A 17,114-nucleotide genomic window follows, 5' to 3' on the forward strand; every position below is an offset into this window, starting at 1 on the left:
CCGCCGTGGCTGCGCGGCGGCCGGCCTTAGAACTGGTGCGGGTTGCTTGTTTCAACTCGCTCAGCCGAGGAAAAAAAGGCTGCTGTGGTGGGCGGCGGCGGGCTCCCCGGGGCGCGGTGGGCGAAGCGCCTTGGGTCTTCTAGCCTTAGAAGTGAGACTTTCTGCCAAATGAAGGGGCACCAGGTGCAGGCTTCTCCCCGACAGGGTCTAAGGATCTGATTCAGAGGCGTGGCTGTTTGGCATTATTACTCTTGTGACACGGAAGACTCCCATTTTTAAACGGCTGTCACTGCTGTTACCCCAGGACCTCCTTCCCCAGGTGACGAGAACCCCACTGTTCCTCGGAACACAGGATGTTTGCACTCTCTCGTCACCTGCCCACCTTTTTTTAAGGTGTTGCTAAGTGTGTCCAAGTTCATGTGCACACACACTCTTCTCCCCACCGTGGTGGCTCCCATGGGTGACCCTGCATTGTCTCCTGTCGTAGACCGACAGGGTGAAGCTGACCTGGAGAGATCGGTTCCCAGCCTACCTCACCAACCTGGTGTCCATTCTCTTCATGGTAAGTTCCGGAAGGCCCAGCGGGAGGGCCCCAGGGAAGCCGCACCTGGCTGGGGGTTGGCCGTCACCGTGGCAGGTGGATCCATGTGGGACGGTGCCCCGAGAATGGGAAGGACCCAGGGCTCCCCAGTGACCCCAAGGCGGCTCCACGTGCCGTGGGGTCTGTGAGGTGACATCGTGGGGTCCCTGATGCACACCTTTCATGGCACGTTTAAGTGACACGTTGCTCGAACCCAGATTTCACAGAGAGCATTTCGGACAAAGCTGAGATGCTTTTACAGAGAACGACTCAATATTAAAGAATAATGCGCAGATAGGACAAAACTCAGGACAATGCCACCCAGGTGACTTGGGGCCGTGACTCGGGGCCACCCCTCAGCTCTCTGTGGGGTTTTAGCTCGATGTTGACGGGCCCCTGGCCTGGGAGGCCTCCGCCCCTGCCGAGCTGCGCTTTCTCCCGTCCTTCCCCGAGAGGCCGGGGCCACTTGCAGTCACTGAAGACACAACCGTCCCTGCATCCAGCCCAGATCTTTGCATTAGAGTCTTGCACAGCCCCAGCCCTGTAACCTGGCTCCCGGCCCCCGGGGCCCTGCTGTGGGCCAAGGGTTGGGCAGGAGCCTGGCCGGCCTGAGGGCCTCCCAGGGGGCATCTCCCTGCATCCTCACGACCCACCTGTCCCGGCAGCACCCCCCTGCAGCTGGTGAGGAAACTGAGGCCCGAAGGTCTGGCCTCTCCCCAGACCACCAGCCAGCAGGTGTCGGGGCCAGGTGCCTGTAGGGCTGCTCTGTTTGAACTTGGAGACAGGGAGCTGGGGCTCGTCTTGGTTTTCTGTGCTGGGCTGAGGGCAGGCCCCCTAATCCGAGTACTCAGAGGCGAAGTAGTGACTCAGTTTCCCCTCATGCTCTTACACACAGTGAGAGGTGGACCTCGGCCAATGTAAAGAAACCCAGGGTGGGGACCCCCAAGACCAGGGAGCCAACTCGACAGGGCCCCTGTTGTGCCATCTGGAGACTGTGAGTGGACCCGGCTCTCGCTGAGGGCCCGGAGCACACGCCCCTCACACCCATGAGTGTCCCCTCCAGGCACACGTGGTCCCTACCCAGAGCCCCCAGGGCTCACCTCATGGGGGATGGGTGTGGGAAACAGGAGACGTAGGCTCCTGGCACACAAGCAGCAGTGCCCTTGCAGAAGGACCGGTGAGGAGTGGCAGGAGGCTGGGGGCTGGCTGGGCCCCTTTCTGCACCACTGCAAGGAGCCCATGGTGACAGGTCACTTCCCTGTCACTTTGAGGAGTTTTAGGCTCCTCATGCGATGCCACGGGAGGAGGTGGGCAGGGTCGGGCTGGTCGGGCAGCTCTGCGGTGCTGATGGACCCCAGCTCCTATGACCTTCTTCCCACCCACCCTGTGCCTCCTCGTGGTCACAACATGGCTGCTCCACCTCCAACATCACCTCCACGTTCCAGGCAGGAAGAAGGGTTAGGGCCCAGGGGAAGGAGGCGATGCCAGCGGAGGCAGCCCCTCACTGAAGGCGCTTCCCAGAAGGCCTGTCCACAACCTCCACTTGCATCTCATTGGTCACACCCTTTCCTGTGGCCACCCTGGCCTCAGGGAAGCTGGGACGTGGGCACATCGCTACCCCCAGCAAAGGCAGAGAGTGGGTAGGGAAGAAGCTGGCCCTTGATGTCCTGGCGAGCCCGGCAGATGCATCAGTGTTTCCCCCGCGCTCAGGAGCTCCGTTCACTGAGCCAGCCTCAGCTGAGCGCCGACCATGTACCCCCCGGGGCAAATCCACCAGCCGAGCCTCAGCCCTGACAGCTCCTTCCTTCCAGAGGGGAATCGTACCCAGAAGGGCCGTGGGCACTCGCCAGCCCTCTGGCTGAGCAGAGGGGCAGCCAGCCGCCCTGTCTGCACCTCCATCTCCCAGGCCAGGGCGGCGTCTCCCCTGGGAGGGGCCTCTGGGCAGGAGCCCAGGGTTTCTGAGGAAAGCCCTGGTTCCCAGAGCGGGCGGGGAGTGGCACCCGCACCTCAGAACGAGCCGCCCCTCCAGGGGGCGTGGTGTGGCCGTGGACCTTCTCTGGGGCAGGGCGGGGCCCCCCTTTAGTCACCAGCAGGAGCAGAGTCACTGGCCCGAAGCTCAGAACAAGAGCTTTCCTAGGACACGTCCGATGGCCGCGGGGCCCCTGTGGGGCGAACCGCCCACAGCCTCTCCCAGTTGCAAGGACATAGGGCACGTCCCCAGGCCGCTCCAGGCCTGTTCTGGGAGCCTCGAGGGACCTTCCCAGCAGGGACCGGGCCTGCCTGCCACACCCTTAACGGGAGCCACCGTGTGAGGACACGGAACACTGGGAGGGAGCGGAAAGAGGACGGAGCCGGCACCCCACAGTGTGTCCTTGGGGTTGGGGTTTGCAGGCGGCCTCACTCCTAGGGCAGGGGCAGGGTGAGGATGGGCTCTTCCCGCCCAGCCGAGGTCTTCGAGGAAGAGGGAAAGGCACCCAGGCCGCCAGACAGCACACATGGGTGAGACCTATCATGGCCCCCACCCGTCTCTCAGGCAACCACCAGCCCGAGTTTCATGGACCGATCCAGCCCGTGAGTGGGTTTGGCAAGATGAGAGGCTCACTCCTGGGGACAAGGGTGTTGGTGGCCCCGTGGAGGTTGAGAGACGGGACCCGACCTGCCTGTCCCAGGCAGGCCTGGGGCACTGCCACCCTGGTCGGACCGCCCCACACCCCCAGCGCCTCCTGTAGTCAGCACTCCGCCCAGACAGTCAGTGCTCCACCATGTCACCTCCGCCCCGTCGCCAGGCTGCAGAGACACCCCGAGCTGTGGTCCACCTGCCATCGCACAGAGCTGGCCAGTCCCAGCGTGTGGGCTGGGCGGCCGGACCTGGTTACCTGGCCCCTTCTGGCCCTCAGTCTCTTCTGTAAAACAGAAACGAGCCCCTCGTCCGTGCCTAGGAAGTTGATGCCACAGAGCCCTGGCGTGCGGTGGGGGACAGCAAATGGTTGCCCCGCTTCGGAGCTGAAGCGGGAGGGGCTGGGCTGGAGCGAGACCCTGGTGGCCCTGCTAAGGTGCCCCTCTCTCTGCAGATAGCGGTGACCTTCGCCATCGTCCTTGGCGTCATCATCTACAGAATCTCCACGGCTGCCGCCCTAGCCATGAACTCCTCCCCGTCCGTGCGGTCCAACATCCGGGTCACGGTCACAGCCACCGCAGTCATCATCAATCTGGTGGTCATCATCCTCCTGGACGAGGTGTACGGCTGCATAGCCCGCTGGCTCACCAAGATTGGTGAGCACCTGCCGCCCCCGTGGCCACGGCCCCAGCCGAGCCCTGGAGCTGGGTCGCCCCCCTCCCACTGCGAGGCCCTGGGCTGGTCACTCATGCCCCGTTAAGCCCTGTCCCTGTGCGAGTCGAGTGGAGTGGCCGGCCTGGGCCCTCGGCAGCATGCGCCTTGCCCCTTCCAGAGGTCCCCAAGACCGAGAAGAGCTTTGAGGAGAGACTGATCTTCAAGGCCTTCCTGCTGAAGTTCGTCAACTCCTATACCCCTATCTTCTACGTGGCTTTCTTCAAAGGCAGGTAGGCACCGCTCCGCTGCGGAACCTCTCGGCCTCTCCCCACCCCTGGCTCCCCCAGCCCAGGGGAGGTTCCCCCGCCAGGTCCCACAGGTGGGGGCGTTCCGGCCCAGAACAGAGCCATCAGCGTGGCTCTCACGGCCGCCAAACTCTGCAAGGGTCCGAGTTCCTGTGGGGGCGCCAGGCAGCAGGGACCCCAGGGAGCAAGGACCCTGGGCATGGGGACCCCGGGCAGCGAGCTCCAGGTGCTCCCACGGGGGCCCGGGTGCCTCGAGAGGGGGCGGGCCGTGGGAGAAGGCATAAGGAGTACATCTGCTGACCGGCTCGTTGTTCCAGGCTGGTGGCCAGCTGACCCCCACGCCTGCACCCCCACCCTGGGCCTGGCAGGGCCTAGGACCCACCCACTAAGGCTCCCGCCACCTTGCTGGCTGGGGCTGGCAGGTCCGATCCCCAGACCCCTGCCACAGGCTCCTTCCTTGGCATCGTGTGATGTGCAAGTCCTGTAGCTGCCTGCCCAGCCCAGGGCCCCAGAGCCCAGCCGAGGGTCCTGGCCACCTGAGAGCATCCGTGACAAGGGAGGCCCTCTGAGGGCCCCCACCCTACACATCCCACAGGAAGCAGAGAGGCGGCCGCAGTACGGCCCCACCCCAGCCTGTCCCAGGTCCCCGGGTTCTGCGGCCCTGCCGGGGTGGGTGGCTGGTCCGCGCTCCAGCAGCTTGGCCTTAGCCCCCTCCTGGGCTCCCTCCTGCTCCCCACCCCTCAGTTGCTTGGTTTCCTCTAACAGTTCTCACCCCGAGTGGGTCTGGGAATCAGGTGAACGCACTCGGCCAACGGAAAACGCCGCAGTCGGGCTTTGCAGATGAACCAGGCAGGGAGAAGCCTGCACAGACACTCGAGGCCCCAACGGCGGGCCCCTCAGCGCGGCTCACCCCCGCCCTGGGGTCCCGAGCCGGGTCTCTGCTCTCTAACTGCCCCCCTACCCGCACAGGTTCGTGGGACGCCCGGGCGACTACGTCTACATCTTCCGATCCTTCCGCATGGAAGAGGTGAGGCTTCCGCGGGGACTCCCTCCGCCGCAGGGTGGACCGGCTCTCGGGGTGTTAGGTGTGGGCCCTCCAGATTCCCCCAAAGGAGACAGGCTCCCCCTGGCTCCCCCTACTCCCCCCAAAACAATGACAGGGTTTTTCCCTTTCGTGTGAGACGTCCGGTATTTCCTCTTTGGTTAAGGTAAGGAGAAAGCTCCACCAAGCTCCCTTTGTTTTAACTTTACCATGGAAAAGTTAAAACACTTCTCCCCCATAACACCACACCGGTGACCTCAGGTTCTTACCCAGAGCTCTGGCCACCGCGGGCCTGGTTAGTGGGCCCGCTGCCCACGGCGCCGAGCCCCGGCCCCGGACCAAGTCGGGGCTGCAGAGCCCGTCGGCGGTTCTGGTCTCAGGGGAACCGGCGGGCATTTCCAGCTCCTAGAATAATTCAGCTTTATTGGAAAAGAAGGGGTCGGGTCTTCCCGATAAAGACCCTGTGGGCCCGGGTAGAGAGGACCTGGGTGGGCCTCAGGTTCAGGCAGGGTGGTCTGGCTGCGCGGGGCGTGGCCTAGAGGTTAAATGTGTATGCCAGGCCCTGAACTTCCCAGGACACCGGCCTCGTCCACAGTGTCCTCAAAAGCCCGGCAAGTGCTGTCTCGTGGTGACACGCCTTTTACACAGATGGCGCCCTGCCAAACTCTGTACCGTTTGAAGATGTTGGGGACATGCCTTTGTAGAATAAAGTGAGGGATATCATCATTTTTTCTCATGAGATGATGGCTAAGATGAACTTTCAAGTAACAATATGAGAAGATTTGCTAGGAACTCAGAGGGGCCGTCTGTCCTCAGGGCGTCACCCCACGTGACCCCGAGTTCTGTTTCCTCAGACGAGTTCGGCTTCTCCGCCATCGTACCTGCCCGGCCCCAAGCCCAAGGCCACATGGGCCCTTAGACCCCGCCCGGGCGCTGCCCACTCCCGGCAGCCCGTGCCCTTCACAAGCCTGGTCCCGGCCCCGAAGCTTGCAGGCCAGGGCGTCGGCTCCCTGGGGGCCACGACAAAACCCCACACGCGGGCTGCTGTCTCAGAACAGCAGAACCAATCCCCTCGCGGTTGTGGACGCCTGAAGTCCGCAGGCAAGGAGTCGTGGGGATGCGCAGGCTCCTGCCAGGCCGCGCCCCGGTGCCTGGTGGCCACAGCAGCCCTCGGTGCGCCCTTGCACCTAGACACATCGCTCTGGCCTTCTCCTCTGGGTGCCCGTTTCTCTTCTTTTTTAGTAATTATTTACTTTTAGGGGAAGGGGGGGAGAAAGAGAGGAAGAGAAACACCAGTGTGTTTGCCACTGACACGCCCCCTACTGGGGACCTGGCCCGCAACCTAGGCATGTGCCCTGACTGGGAATTGAACCAGCGACCCTTTGGTTCGAAGACTGGCGCTCAATCCACTGAGCCACATCAGCCAGGGGTGGGAGCCTATTTCTCTTCTTATAAGCCACAGGTGGCAAACACAAGGCCCGCAGGCCAAATCCACCCCCCCCCCTTGTTTTATCTGGCCCTACACCTTGTTTCTACCTGGCTCTGGCTTCTGTTAAGGACTAGTTACACTTATACAATCCTAAAGTTACCTTCGGCCCTTCGAACGCAGGGCTGATGGGGCCCCCGGTGACAATGGGTTCGACACCCCTGTTATGAGGACACAGGTCGGTGGCTCCGAGCCCTCTCCGCCCAGGATGGCCTCACCATAACCCGCTCACGCCTGCAAAGACCCTGGTTCCAAACGGGGCCCTGTTCCGAGGGGCCGGGACGGGGGCCTGGACCTGTCAGGAGACATTCCAGCCGCCCCCATGAGGGCGAGGCCCCCCCCCCCGGGACTGTGGCCGTGCCCCCCAGGGTCCGTGGACTCACGCACCTGCCTCCCGCCCCCACAGTGCGCCCCGGGGGGCTGTCTCATGGAGCTCTGCATCCAGCTCAGCATCATCATGCTGGGCAAGCAGCTCATCCAGAACAACCTGTTCGAGATCGGCATCCCGTGAGTAGCCGCCGGCCCACGGGGGGCAGGGCCTGGACCGAGATGGGGGCTCCAGACACAGGGAGGAGGCAAGAACAGAGGGGAGGCCGGGGCAGCAACCACCCCACCGTGGGGGGAAGGGGGGGAAGGGGCCGGCGACTGTTCCTGACTGGCCAAGCGGGCCTGTGTGTCACTGACGCCCCGAGCCCATGTGTCACCTCCTGTGGCTGGCGGGTGGAGGTGCGCACCTGGCACCCTTCAGGGACCATGCCCCTTCCCTCGTCCAGGCAGCCAGCCCTCCGGGGCCAGGGACATTCCGAGCAGTTTTCCCCGATCCACTCTGTCCTTCCTGCCTCGAAGACTGCACCTGGGCACGGCCGGGCCCGACCCCTGCGGGCCCCCCCCTCCCCGAGATGTCGGGTGGCCACTGCCCTCCCTGCGCCTCTGTTTCCTTGTGTCACAAACAAGGCGATGACTCTCGACCCCACCTCTGGGCAGAGGGCATCGGGGCTCAGTGAGGCCAGGGCAGTCGAGGCCAGCGTGACCGCTGAGGGTGCGAATGGGGCGGCTGGGAGAGCCAGCGTGTGGCACGGGGCCCCGGGCCCCGGGCCCCACCCCGGGACCCACCCCCGGCGGCTGCCTGAGGGTGCGGCATCTCTTTCAGGAAGATGAAGAAGCTCATCCGCTCACTGAGGCTGAGGCAGCAGAGCCCCTCGGACGAGCACGTGAAGAGGAAGCAGCGGTACGAGGTGGACTTCACGCTGGAGCCGTTCGCCGGCCTCACGCCAGAGTACATGGAGATGAGTGAGTGTGGCCCGGCGGGGCGGCCCGGGACCGCCCTGGTCCAGGGGCAGAGCAAGGGACAGCCAGGAACAGGGCAGCCACCTGGGGCCTCCCCGACTCCGTCCCCCTCTCCTGCCCTGTCCCTCCCCTCTGCCACGCAGGCCCCCCACTGCCACCCAGAGCCGGCGGCTGCTGCCCTTGTCCCCTCACACCTGCCCAGCTCCCTCCCGCGGGGCTCTGCTCCGAATGTCCTTCCCAGAGCGGCCTCCCTGACCACAGCGCAGAAAGGGCAGCCGCTCCCCCGCACAGCCGCTGCCCTCCGCCCTCCCTGCTCTGTGTCCCATCACCCTCTGACGCCGTCCGCTCACCTCCTTCCTCTTCTAGCGTAGCCCGCACCTGGAGCAGGTCCGGGTATACAGTGGGCGCTCAGTGTGTGTTTGCTGAGTGAACGGCTGAGGGAAAGGGGAGTCGCAGAGTGGGTACCACCAGGGATGGGCCAGGGCATCCGCTCCGGGAGCCCCCGTTGGAGGGTCCCAGACCTCTCCCCTCGTCCTCACACCAGGGCGCGCTCTGGGCTGGATGGCTGCCACCCCGCCACCCCGCCACCTATCTCCTCCTCGAGACCAACTCGGCTGGGCACGTGGTGCACACAGGCACCCGTGCGTGGGAAGAAAGGCCCAGCCAGGAGTGTCCCCCCCACCCCAGCCCCGTCCAGGCTCCAGCTCCCCCCCCACCGATCCCTGAGCCTGGCCCCTCAGTGCTAGGAAAGTGGGGCGCCCACAGCCTTGGCCTCAGCAGCGCCCACCCCCACCGCTGAGCCTGCTGAGCTGATCCGAGGGCCCCGTCACCCCCAGAGCCTTCAGAGGGGACCGCTGTCCACAGACACCCCCGAGGTCCAGAGGCCACACGGAGGCCCCACCCACTGTGCTGGCAGTGGTCACACTCAGCTGACCAGGCACACGGTGACTTTCTGTCACTTCCTTGTTTACTGCCTGGCACCCAGTGCCATGGACGGGGCCTGCTGGGTACTTTCTGAGCCAGCCGCCCTGCTCGGTTCTGCTCGGCGGCCTGTCCCTGTCCCCTCCTGGTCGCTGGCCCTGTGCTGGCCATACGTCCCAGGCAAAGAAGCGGCAAGGGTGCCCTGCCCGGGACTAGGACTCGGAGAAAAAGGTGGGGCTGGGGCCATCTCGTCCCGGACAGTGGTCCCTGCCTGGCTGCCCAAGGCCCGAGGGACGGGAACTCTGGGGGCCCTGGGAGACGCTGGCAGGACACCCAGTCCAGGAACCTCTGGGTGATGGGAGTGTAGGGGCCCACGAGAGGAGGTGGGCGACGGAGGCTGGGCCTCGCTGTTCTCGGGGGCCTTTCTCCCAGTGTCAATTTTGGTTATTTTTCGATCGCAGGTCACAGTCAGTATCATTTTGTATTACACGTTAAGATTAGATGTGTGATAAGTGAGTTCATGCCTGCCGTTCAATTCACAGTGAGATGCAGGCAAAGTGTGTGTCCTCCTCAGGCCCCTCCCGGCCGGGGTCGCCACCCCCTGCGTGTACAGGGAGCACACAGGAGGCGCCGGCCGGACCCACGGCTCGCTGGGCAGGGGCCCTGCTGACGCCGCCTCTCCCCGCAGTCATCCAGTTTGGCTTTGTCACCTTGTTCGTGGCGTCCTTCCCCCTGGCCCCGCTGTTCGCGCTGCTGAACAACATCATCGAGATCCGCCTGGACGCCAAAAAGTTCGTCACCGAGCTGCGCAGGCCGGTGGCCGTCAGAGCCAAGGACATCGGTGAGTGACCCGAGTGGCGGGTTCTGAGCACGTGCTGGGGTTGGGATCCGGACCCTGCTCTGTGGCAGCAAGAGCCAGAGGCGGCCAAGTGGGGCCTGGCCCGGGGTCCCTGCCCCTCCGTGCTATGCCTCGCCTGCATGGGGACTCGGGGACCCAGGGCAGAGCGGTGTAACACCCCGAGGCTCCTTCACCCCCAGCCCAGAGCTCCTAACCCCCAGGATGTATCAGCCACGAGAATATTTGGGCAAGAGTCCTGGTATCTGTCTTACAACCCACTGCCCCAGGAGGCCCGCAGGCTGCACTGGCCGGAGGAGGGTCTTCCACATCCCTCCCCACGCAGGGCATTTGTGCCCACGCCGCCCTCACCTCGCCCCACCCCCACTCCCCGGCCAGAGCACAGAGCCAGACCCATTCATCAGCTGCTTAACTAGAGCCTTCGCACCGGGAGCCATTTAATCATTGAATGTCCATGGGAAAGAAAGCAAAGGAAGGAAGATGACCCCGTCCACTGGCAGAGGCCTTTAGGGGCCCAGGCCTTCTAACCCAGGCCATTAAGGGGTCCCTTCCTCATCCACGGGGACGAGGGGCTGGGGGGAGGGCAGGTGTCACGGCAGCAGGGGCGGTAACTTCCTAATGGTCAGAGGTGACAACAGGGGGCAGACTCCCCTGTGGAGTGGTGAGCTCCCTGTCACCAGCAGCATTTAAGCAGAGGTGGGTGCCCATCCGGGGGTGGTAAGAGAGGTGGGGACATCGAGGGGCAGGGCTCAGGGCCAGCCCACCCCAACAAGCACTCCGCCCATCTCGTCTTAAAGTCAATCCACTGAAATGGGGACCCCGTGTTCAGGGTGAAAAAGAGGTATTGGGATTTTTATCTTGAAACGAGACAGGGAATTACAACGTTTTGTCTCCTGGCTCACACGGCAGTGGTGAGGGAAGCTCTCGGCAGGCAGAGGTTGAGTCTCGTGGTAGAGAGGGCGCTCGTGCATGGCTGCAAGTAAGGGCCCCTCCGTGACGGGCTGCTCTGGCCCAGAGGCCATCTGGCTAACACTCGGGCGCTCCTGCAGCCCCAGGCCTTGGGGCGGCCTCTGCAAAGGCCCCTCTGGCCGTCCCCTCCCTGTTCATAGCCCCGAGTCAGCAGGAGGCTCCTTGGTCCGAGCCTTGGCCTCTGCTGGCCAGCCAATGGTGGCCAGAACCCCCACCCCCACTGTCCCCCTCTGAGATGCCGTGGACGCCAGCTTCCATCATGCTTGTGGTCAGTGGGGTTGAGCTGCATGAAATCGCCATCGCCGTAGCTCAAACGTGGTCCTATCTCGGTGATCTCGCCTGGTTCACTCGCAGCCCTGTGTTTAAGCTGTGGGATTGGGGTGAGGCCAGCAGGCCGGGCTTTGAGAGGAGCCTGGAAACCCAGCTTTTCTCAGGAAGCAGCATTGGAGCTGGGACTGAAGTAGGCAGCCATCGTCCTGTGTTTGGATACTTTAGCTCCTCCACACTGGAATTTCCCGTACCATGTTTCGTGTGACTTTAAACAGCTGCTGAGCGGGCCTTCTGAGCCCTCCTGGCCCTGACTCTAGGCCTGTCCCCCTCATGTGGGTCAGGGCCGCACACCTCTGTGAGGAGAGGGTCACTGCACCCCAGGCCTTGAAAGGGGCAGAGGGTGGCTGCCGGACGTGCCCCGGACTGTGCCTAGGAAACCTGGAGCTCCGTGCGTGCCCAGGACAGCCAGGAAAAGAGCGTGTCCGCCTGCCACTCCAGCCTCACAAAGGCCCGATTCTTGGGCGCCCAGAGGCCCCGGGCGAGTCCTTGGTTTGCTTTGGCACTCTTTGCTTGGCAAAGCCCTCGCTGTCCCCTGCGGCCACATCCTAAAACCTTCAAACTCACCGCAGTGAGGGGAGCCGGGCCAGACTGTGTCCCCCACGGTCCACAGTGGCCGTGTTCCCACCGAGAGCCAGGCTGGCATGCACATCCTCCGGTCTGGCTCAGGGCTGCCCGTGTTTCCCGGGCCTGGTGGCTTGGCCCTGGCTTCCTGGTTCCTGCACAGTCGGTTGGAGGCGCAGTCTGCCCTCCCATCGCCGTTTGCGGCCCCTTCGCTGTAATCTTTTCCAGAAGAGGCTCGTGTGCTCCTCCTGTGACCTGCGTGGGGCCCCAGAGGACTCGGTGGCCCCCTGGACCTGCACCCCCGGGATGGAGCAGCAGGGGGAAGTTCCACCACAAAGGCCCAATGGCCCTGCCCGGGCACAGAGAGAGGGGTGTGGCGAGTCCCTGCAGGGGACCCAGCCCTGTCCTCCTGTGCGTGGGAACCGCTGCAGCTTCCGGCCCTGACCTTTGACACGGGATTAACATGCTTCCTGCCCTCAGCCTCTTTCTGCAGTGCCTCCCCCCCCCAACTCCCTGTAACAGGCTTCTGCCCGCATTCAGCACCGGGCACTCAGCATCTCCTGCCATGTTCTTAGAAATGGGGCTCAGCGTCCCTGGGGGGAGCGGTGCCTTGAAGGACACAGCTCCCGGAGATGTTTCCCCCTCTCCCCACTGACTCAGTTCCTGGAGGCCCTCGGAGCAACGCCCCCCCCATCCCGTGGAGTGTGCAGTCGAGTATCCGGGAAGAGGGGCTGCTCTGGAGTCCCCAGTGTTGCCTTACTGAAACACAGCCCTGTGGTCCTGGTGCGGGCGTCACACTGAGGACCACCGACCACCCCGTGAACACAGGCAGTCCCTGTGGGACTGGCTGAGCCCTCAGCTCCGGGGGGACCCTCACAGACTAGTCCCCACCGTGCCCTTTGAACCCAGAAAAGCCAGCAGTCATGCTGCCTGTCACTCGCCAGACCCATAAGCAGAGACGGGGGTGGAGGGGGGGGTTGAATTTCTGCGGCACTTTATTCAGACGCCAGGAGCTGAGAAGACGGTGCGTTTGTGCTGTACCCGAACATCCTGAACTCCGCTGTAAACTGACCCTTTTTATAAGGAGAAGTCAGTGTAGGTAAGGGGTTTGGAATTCAGGGGAGAAGTTACCGTATTTTGGGGACTGTAAGATGCACTTTTTCCCTCCTAAACTTGGGAGGAATAATGGTTGTTAACACTGCCGTTGAGTTCTGTTTACATTTACATTGGTGAAATATTATGTTATTTATGTTATTTAATATTTTACCACACTTTTTGCTTAAAAAATTCTTTTCCTATTTTTCCTCCTCTAAAACCTAGTTGCATCTTATGGTCCAAAAAATACGGTAATCAGATAAAAGTTGCAGCATTGGGTCATCTGTGCGCTGGGCTGTAGTCTTTGTCTGTGTCCTGGGCTGGGACACGTCCCCCTGGAGCCCAGCGGCTCAGATTCCGTCTCGGGGCTTGCCAACAAGGGCGGAACTGCCTCTGGTCTCCTGGAGTCCAGGCGGGTCCCACCTTCCGTTCCTGGAAGAACAGCCTTCCCGTGCATTGTTCACTCAGCCTGTTAGCTATCACCTGAAACTAAAATGTTTCCAACGTTTGAGTCCCCCATCGCTTGCTCAGCTGGTTGGGCGGCCCCCTGGCCCAGCCACGGACCCATTTCCTCCCGCTGAGCTCAGGTGCTCCCTCCCGCGGGGGCCCTCGCCGACCCGGGCTCACCTGTGGCACCCCAGCGTGAGCCTGCCACTCAGGCCTCGCAGGTGGGCCGAGCACGTGAGAGCTGCTTTCCCGGCCACGAGCCACGTGATGGTTCCCACCAGAGGGAACCACAGTGAACTGTTTTCTCGGGTTAGCTCAGCGCTCACTCAGGGTGTGACCACCTGCTCCGGCGTGGGCAATGGGTGTGGCTGTCCCCGTACCTTCACTGGCCAGGGCTGGGGACTGAGAACCCGGCACCTCGCTTGCTGACCTTGGCTGCTGCCTGTGGTTTTGAACTTCTGGGCCACACAGGCCTGAATGTGTGTCTCTGCAGACCACCAGTGTGCACCCCCAGAACGGGGCCACGGAGGCGCCCTGGGGCTCACCGCTCTCCTGGTCAGAGGCGGCCTCCGCCTGCCTTGTTTCTGCATAATGACACGAACACATGAACGGGCCTCGGCCCTCTCGTACCCTTTCTGGGAAGGCGAGTCGACCCACCCAGATCTGGTTCAGCGACGCTGATAGGACTCGGTGAGGGTGCGGTGGGGTCAGGGGGGCGCTGGCCCTTCCCTGGAGGCGCGCACTGAGGCCCCGACAAGCAGAGCCTGCTCTGGTCCTCGGCTAAGGGGCTCCCTTGCTGGGCCCAGCTGCTGAGGAGTCCCGTGGAGGGACCTGGGGTTCTCCAGGCGCTCACCTGGGCTCAGGTGTCATGGGGAACAGCCTACCCCCCACTGCTGCCAAGCCAGTGCGCCTAGGACAGGACCCGGCCTTGCCTGCTGGGTCCCTGGCTCTGCTCGCTGACCGCGGCACTACCTCTGGCCTGTCCCCGAGTATAGGGACAGAAAAGCGGCTATGGAACAGTCCGAGACCCCAAAGTCCTGGGCCCTTTGGGGCAGGAGCCACCTCCAAATGGAATCTTTGTCTTTCCAGAGAAAAGGCATCACCTGAGCCAATTAGTTACATAAACAGGCTCACGGGAGACGGTTCAGGGCCTCTTAGGGACCAGCGTTGCTAAGCACCTCTGGCGGCAGCCGTGATGGCTTTACAAACAGCCGATGAACCCGCACCGGCCGCCACGGGCTCCGGCGCTGCCAGGTGTCCACCCTGCCCTCCGGCGGGAGGCCTTCAGCGCCCTGCGTCTCTCTCCCCAGGAATCTGGTACAACATCCTCAGAGGCATTGGGAAACTCGCCGTCATCATCAACGTAAGTGGCTTCGGGCAGACGGACTCCCTGGCTCGGCTGCCGGGCAGCCGGCCCCTGTTCCGGGGCACTGGGCTGGCCTCTGCCTCCCACCTTGGGCGGCCAAGAGCGGCAGGAGCATCCCCTCTTCAGAAGTGTCCCTTGGTCATATTGGGGGTCGTGGGGGGCTCTGGGTGGGGATAACAAATTATCTACCACCTGGAGCAAAATTCTCCACCAGGCCCACCTTGACCCAGAGTCCACTCTCTCCCCAGAGTCCTGAGAATGAATAAGAGACAGACAGACAGACAGACATTGAGAGAGATTCCTCATAGGCAATGGCTCTGCTCTTTTTTCAAATTTAACTTCCCGCTTTGGGAAATACTGAAACAGGGGGAGGGGAGGGACCTGCCAGCACTTCCCCCGTGCACACACAGGCCCAGCTTGCTGAGGACAGGCTGCCTCCCCCCCCCCCCCCCCCCGCTGCCTCCCCTACCTCTGACCTGCAGGTTAGGGGCGTCACAGCCCACCGACCCCCGGCCTCCTGTCGAGGTCCCTCTGATGGCCAGGGCCCGGACCCCCTGGGTTGAGTTCTGTCTGGTGGGCCCCCACCAGGTGCTTCAACCCCCCAAGGCTGTGTCCTGGATGCAAAAGCCCTAGGCAGCCATGGTGCACCCCAAGTGCCACCCTGGGACACCCCCTCCATCCACAGTCTGAGCCCAAGCCCCTGGAGCTGACGAGGCAGGCGGCTCCTCATGGGACAGGTCAGGGTCACAGTGAGGCCCTGGGACTCGCTCCCCAGTGCACAGAATGTAACGCTCAGCCCAGGAGCGGGAACTCTTGGGCCCCGCCACAATGGTAATGCCGACTGCTACCATGTATTGAGCATCTAGAAGGTTCCAGGCCCTCCTGAGTGCCTACAGCCCACCCGCCCACTAGTGTGCACACGGCCCTCAGGGGCCGGGAGGTGTTGCCCATGCTGCAGGTGAGATAGCTGAGGCAGAGAGTGGTCCGGCAACGTGCCCACAAAGGGGCGGAGCTGGGCTGCAGCCCAGGCGTGAGGCTCCGGGACCCTGTGCTGACAGCGGCCCCACACCGGCTGCCCCCGGGCCGGGGCCAAGCTCCAGTGACAGAGTCCCGCCAGCCCCCTCAATCCCTCTCACACAGCCAGGAAAGCGAGGCACCAGGGGTGCACAGTGGCTGTCGTTAGCCCCATGTGACGAGAAGAACAGGGAGGCACAGAGAGGTTGGGTGACTTGCCCACGGCCACACAGCCAGTAGGCAACTGCCAGCATTCCTCCCCACTCGGGGCCACGTGTCCCCAGGCCCCTGGGCTGCCTCAGCAGCTGGCAGGAGCACCCCCCACCATTCCCGTGTTTGCTGGACGTTTGACCCCAGGGCACCTCACAGGAAGCGGAGCAGGCGGCACTCACCCGCTGTCCCCACCGTCCCCACCCAGGCATTTGTGATCTCCTTCACGTCCGACTTCATCCCCCGCCTGGTATACCTGTACATGTACAGCAAGAACGGGACCATGCACGGCTTCGTCAGCCACACCCTCTCCTCCTTCAACGTCAGCGACTTCCAGGAGGGCACGGCACCCAACGATCCCCTGGACCTGGGCTACGAGGTGCACATTTGCAGGTACTGCCCTCAGCGGGGAGCTGCGTGCGCTGGCTTTCTGGGAGAGCCAGACTGGGGCGGAATTCTCTCAGGGGCGAGCCACGGAACAGCTTCACCTTCCAGAAAAAAGGTCCTTAGGTGGGGATAGGAGTTGATCTATTCATTTCTTTAACTACGAAGTTTGATATACATAGCTTCAGGCACAGCTGGATCCAGGTGCCACAGTTTGCCATCAGGCTCCATGGGGGCACTGCCTCCCAGCTTGGCTTCCTGCATGCAGGCATCATTTTCCCGGGGCACAGAGGTCCCCCAGCAGTTCTCCACATAGCAGTCCCAGTGGCAAAAATGTCTTTCCCAGTCGTCAAAGCAAAGGCGCCAGGACCAAGTCTATGGGACTCTGTGGGTACTACTGAGGACGTGGCAGCAGGAGACTCTCCCCACGGGCCCCGACTGACAGAGAAGAGTGACGTGGTGGCCTTTGTGCCCTGTGTCAGGGAGGGGCCTGCAGTTGAACGTGCACAGGTAGACATGTAAACCCGGGGACAGCAGGAGGACCCGCTCCCCCATCCCCCTGGGGGAGGACTCTGCGTTGGGAGCTGGGGGACAGAGAGGGGCAGCAGTCCTTTCCCAAGGTCCCGCCGCAGGCACGTGAACTGGGTGCCAAGCCCTGGGCCTCCCACTGGTCAGGTGCACAACACCTTGGCGTGGTGTGAATGGGGCACCAAGAACACACTTGGTTCGACCTGCTTTACTAAAACTGAATTTCGGGGGGAAGCGTGATTAGGAAGAAGGAAGGCAGGGGGTGCAGGGCCCTCAGGTCGGAGCCCCCTCAGGAGTGTCTGTGCCGATGTTTCCAGGGAGAGCGGTGGGCTCCACGAGACGGCGCTGGGTCGCAGCTCTCGGTTAAGAAAGCAGCTTCCCACGCCGCAGGTCGGTTGGGCTGCACCGGGCACACTGGGGAGAGGCCAACAAGATAGGGCCCCCGTTGTTCTAAGGGTCCAG

The 17,114-nt window shown here is 63.1% G+C and overlaps 1 protein-coding gene across 2 annotated transcripts in view; it reads left to right on the forward strand.

Moving 5' to 3' along the window:
* The window catches only part of ANO1 (anoctamin 1), a 122,858-nt gene that overhangs the window by 102,016 nt on the left and 3,728 nt on the right, over positions 1-17,114 (forward strand). For both annotated transcript variants that reach the window (XM_053662906.1, XM_037135266.2), the window contains 9 exons: positions 488-562; positions 3,652-3,853; positions 4,030-4,141; positions 5,126-5,183; positions 7,091-7,191; positions 7,835-7,974; positions 9,581-9,733; positions 14,461-14,513; positions 15,949-16,133. In XM_053662906.1, coding sequence (XP_053518881.1) covers positions 488-562; positions 3,652-3,853; positions 4,030-4,141; positions 5,126-5,183; positions 7,091-7,191; positions 7,835-7,974; positions 9,581-9,733; positions 14,461-14,513; positions 15,949-16,133 — 1,079 coding nt within the window. The remainder of the gene's footprint in view (positions 1-487; positions 563-3,651; positions 3,854-4,029; positions 4,142-5,125; positions 5,184-7,090; positions 7,192-7,834; positions 7,975-9,580; positions 9,734-14,460; positions 14,514-15,948; positions 16,134-17,114) is intronic.

The sequence above is a fragment of the Artibeus jamaicensis genome, unplaced genomic scaffold (genome assembly GCF_021234435.1).
Source record: "Artibeus jamaicensis isolate MK-2021 breed Jamaican fruit bat unplaced genomic scaffold, CSHL_Jam_final contig_3109, whole genome shotgun sequence".
Taxonomy (NCBI): Eukaryota; Metazoa; Chordata; class Mammalia; order Chiroptera; family Phyllostomidae; genus Artibeus; species Artibeus jamaicensis.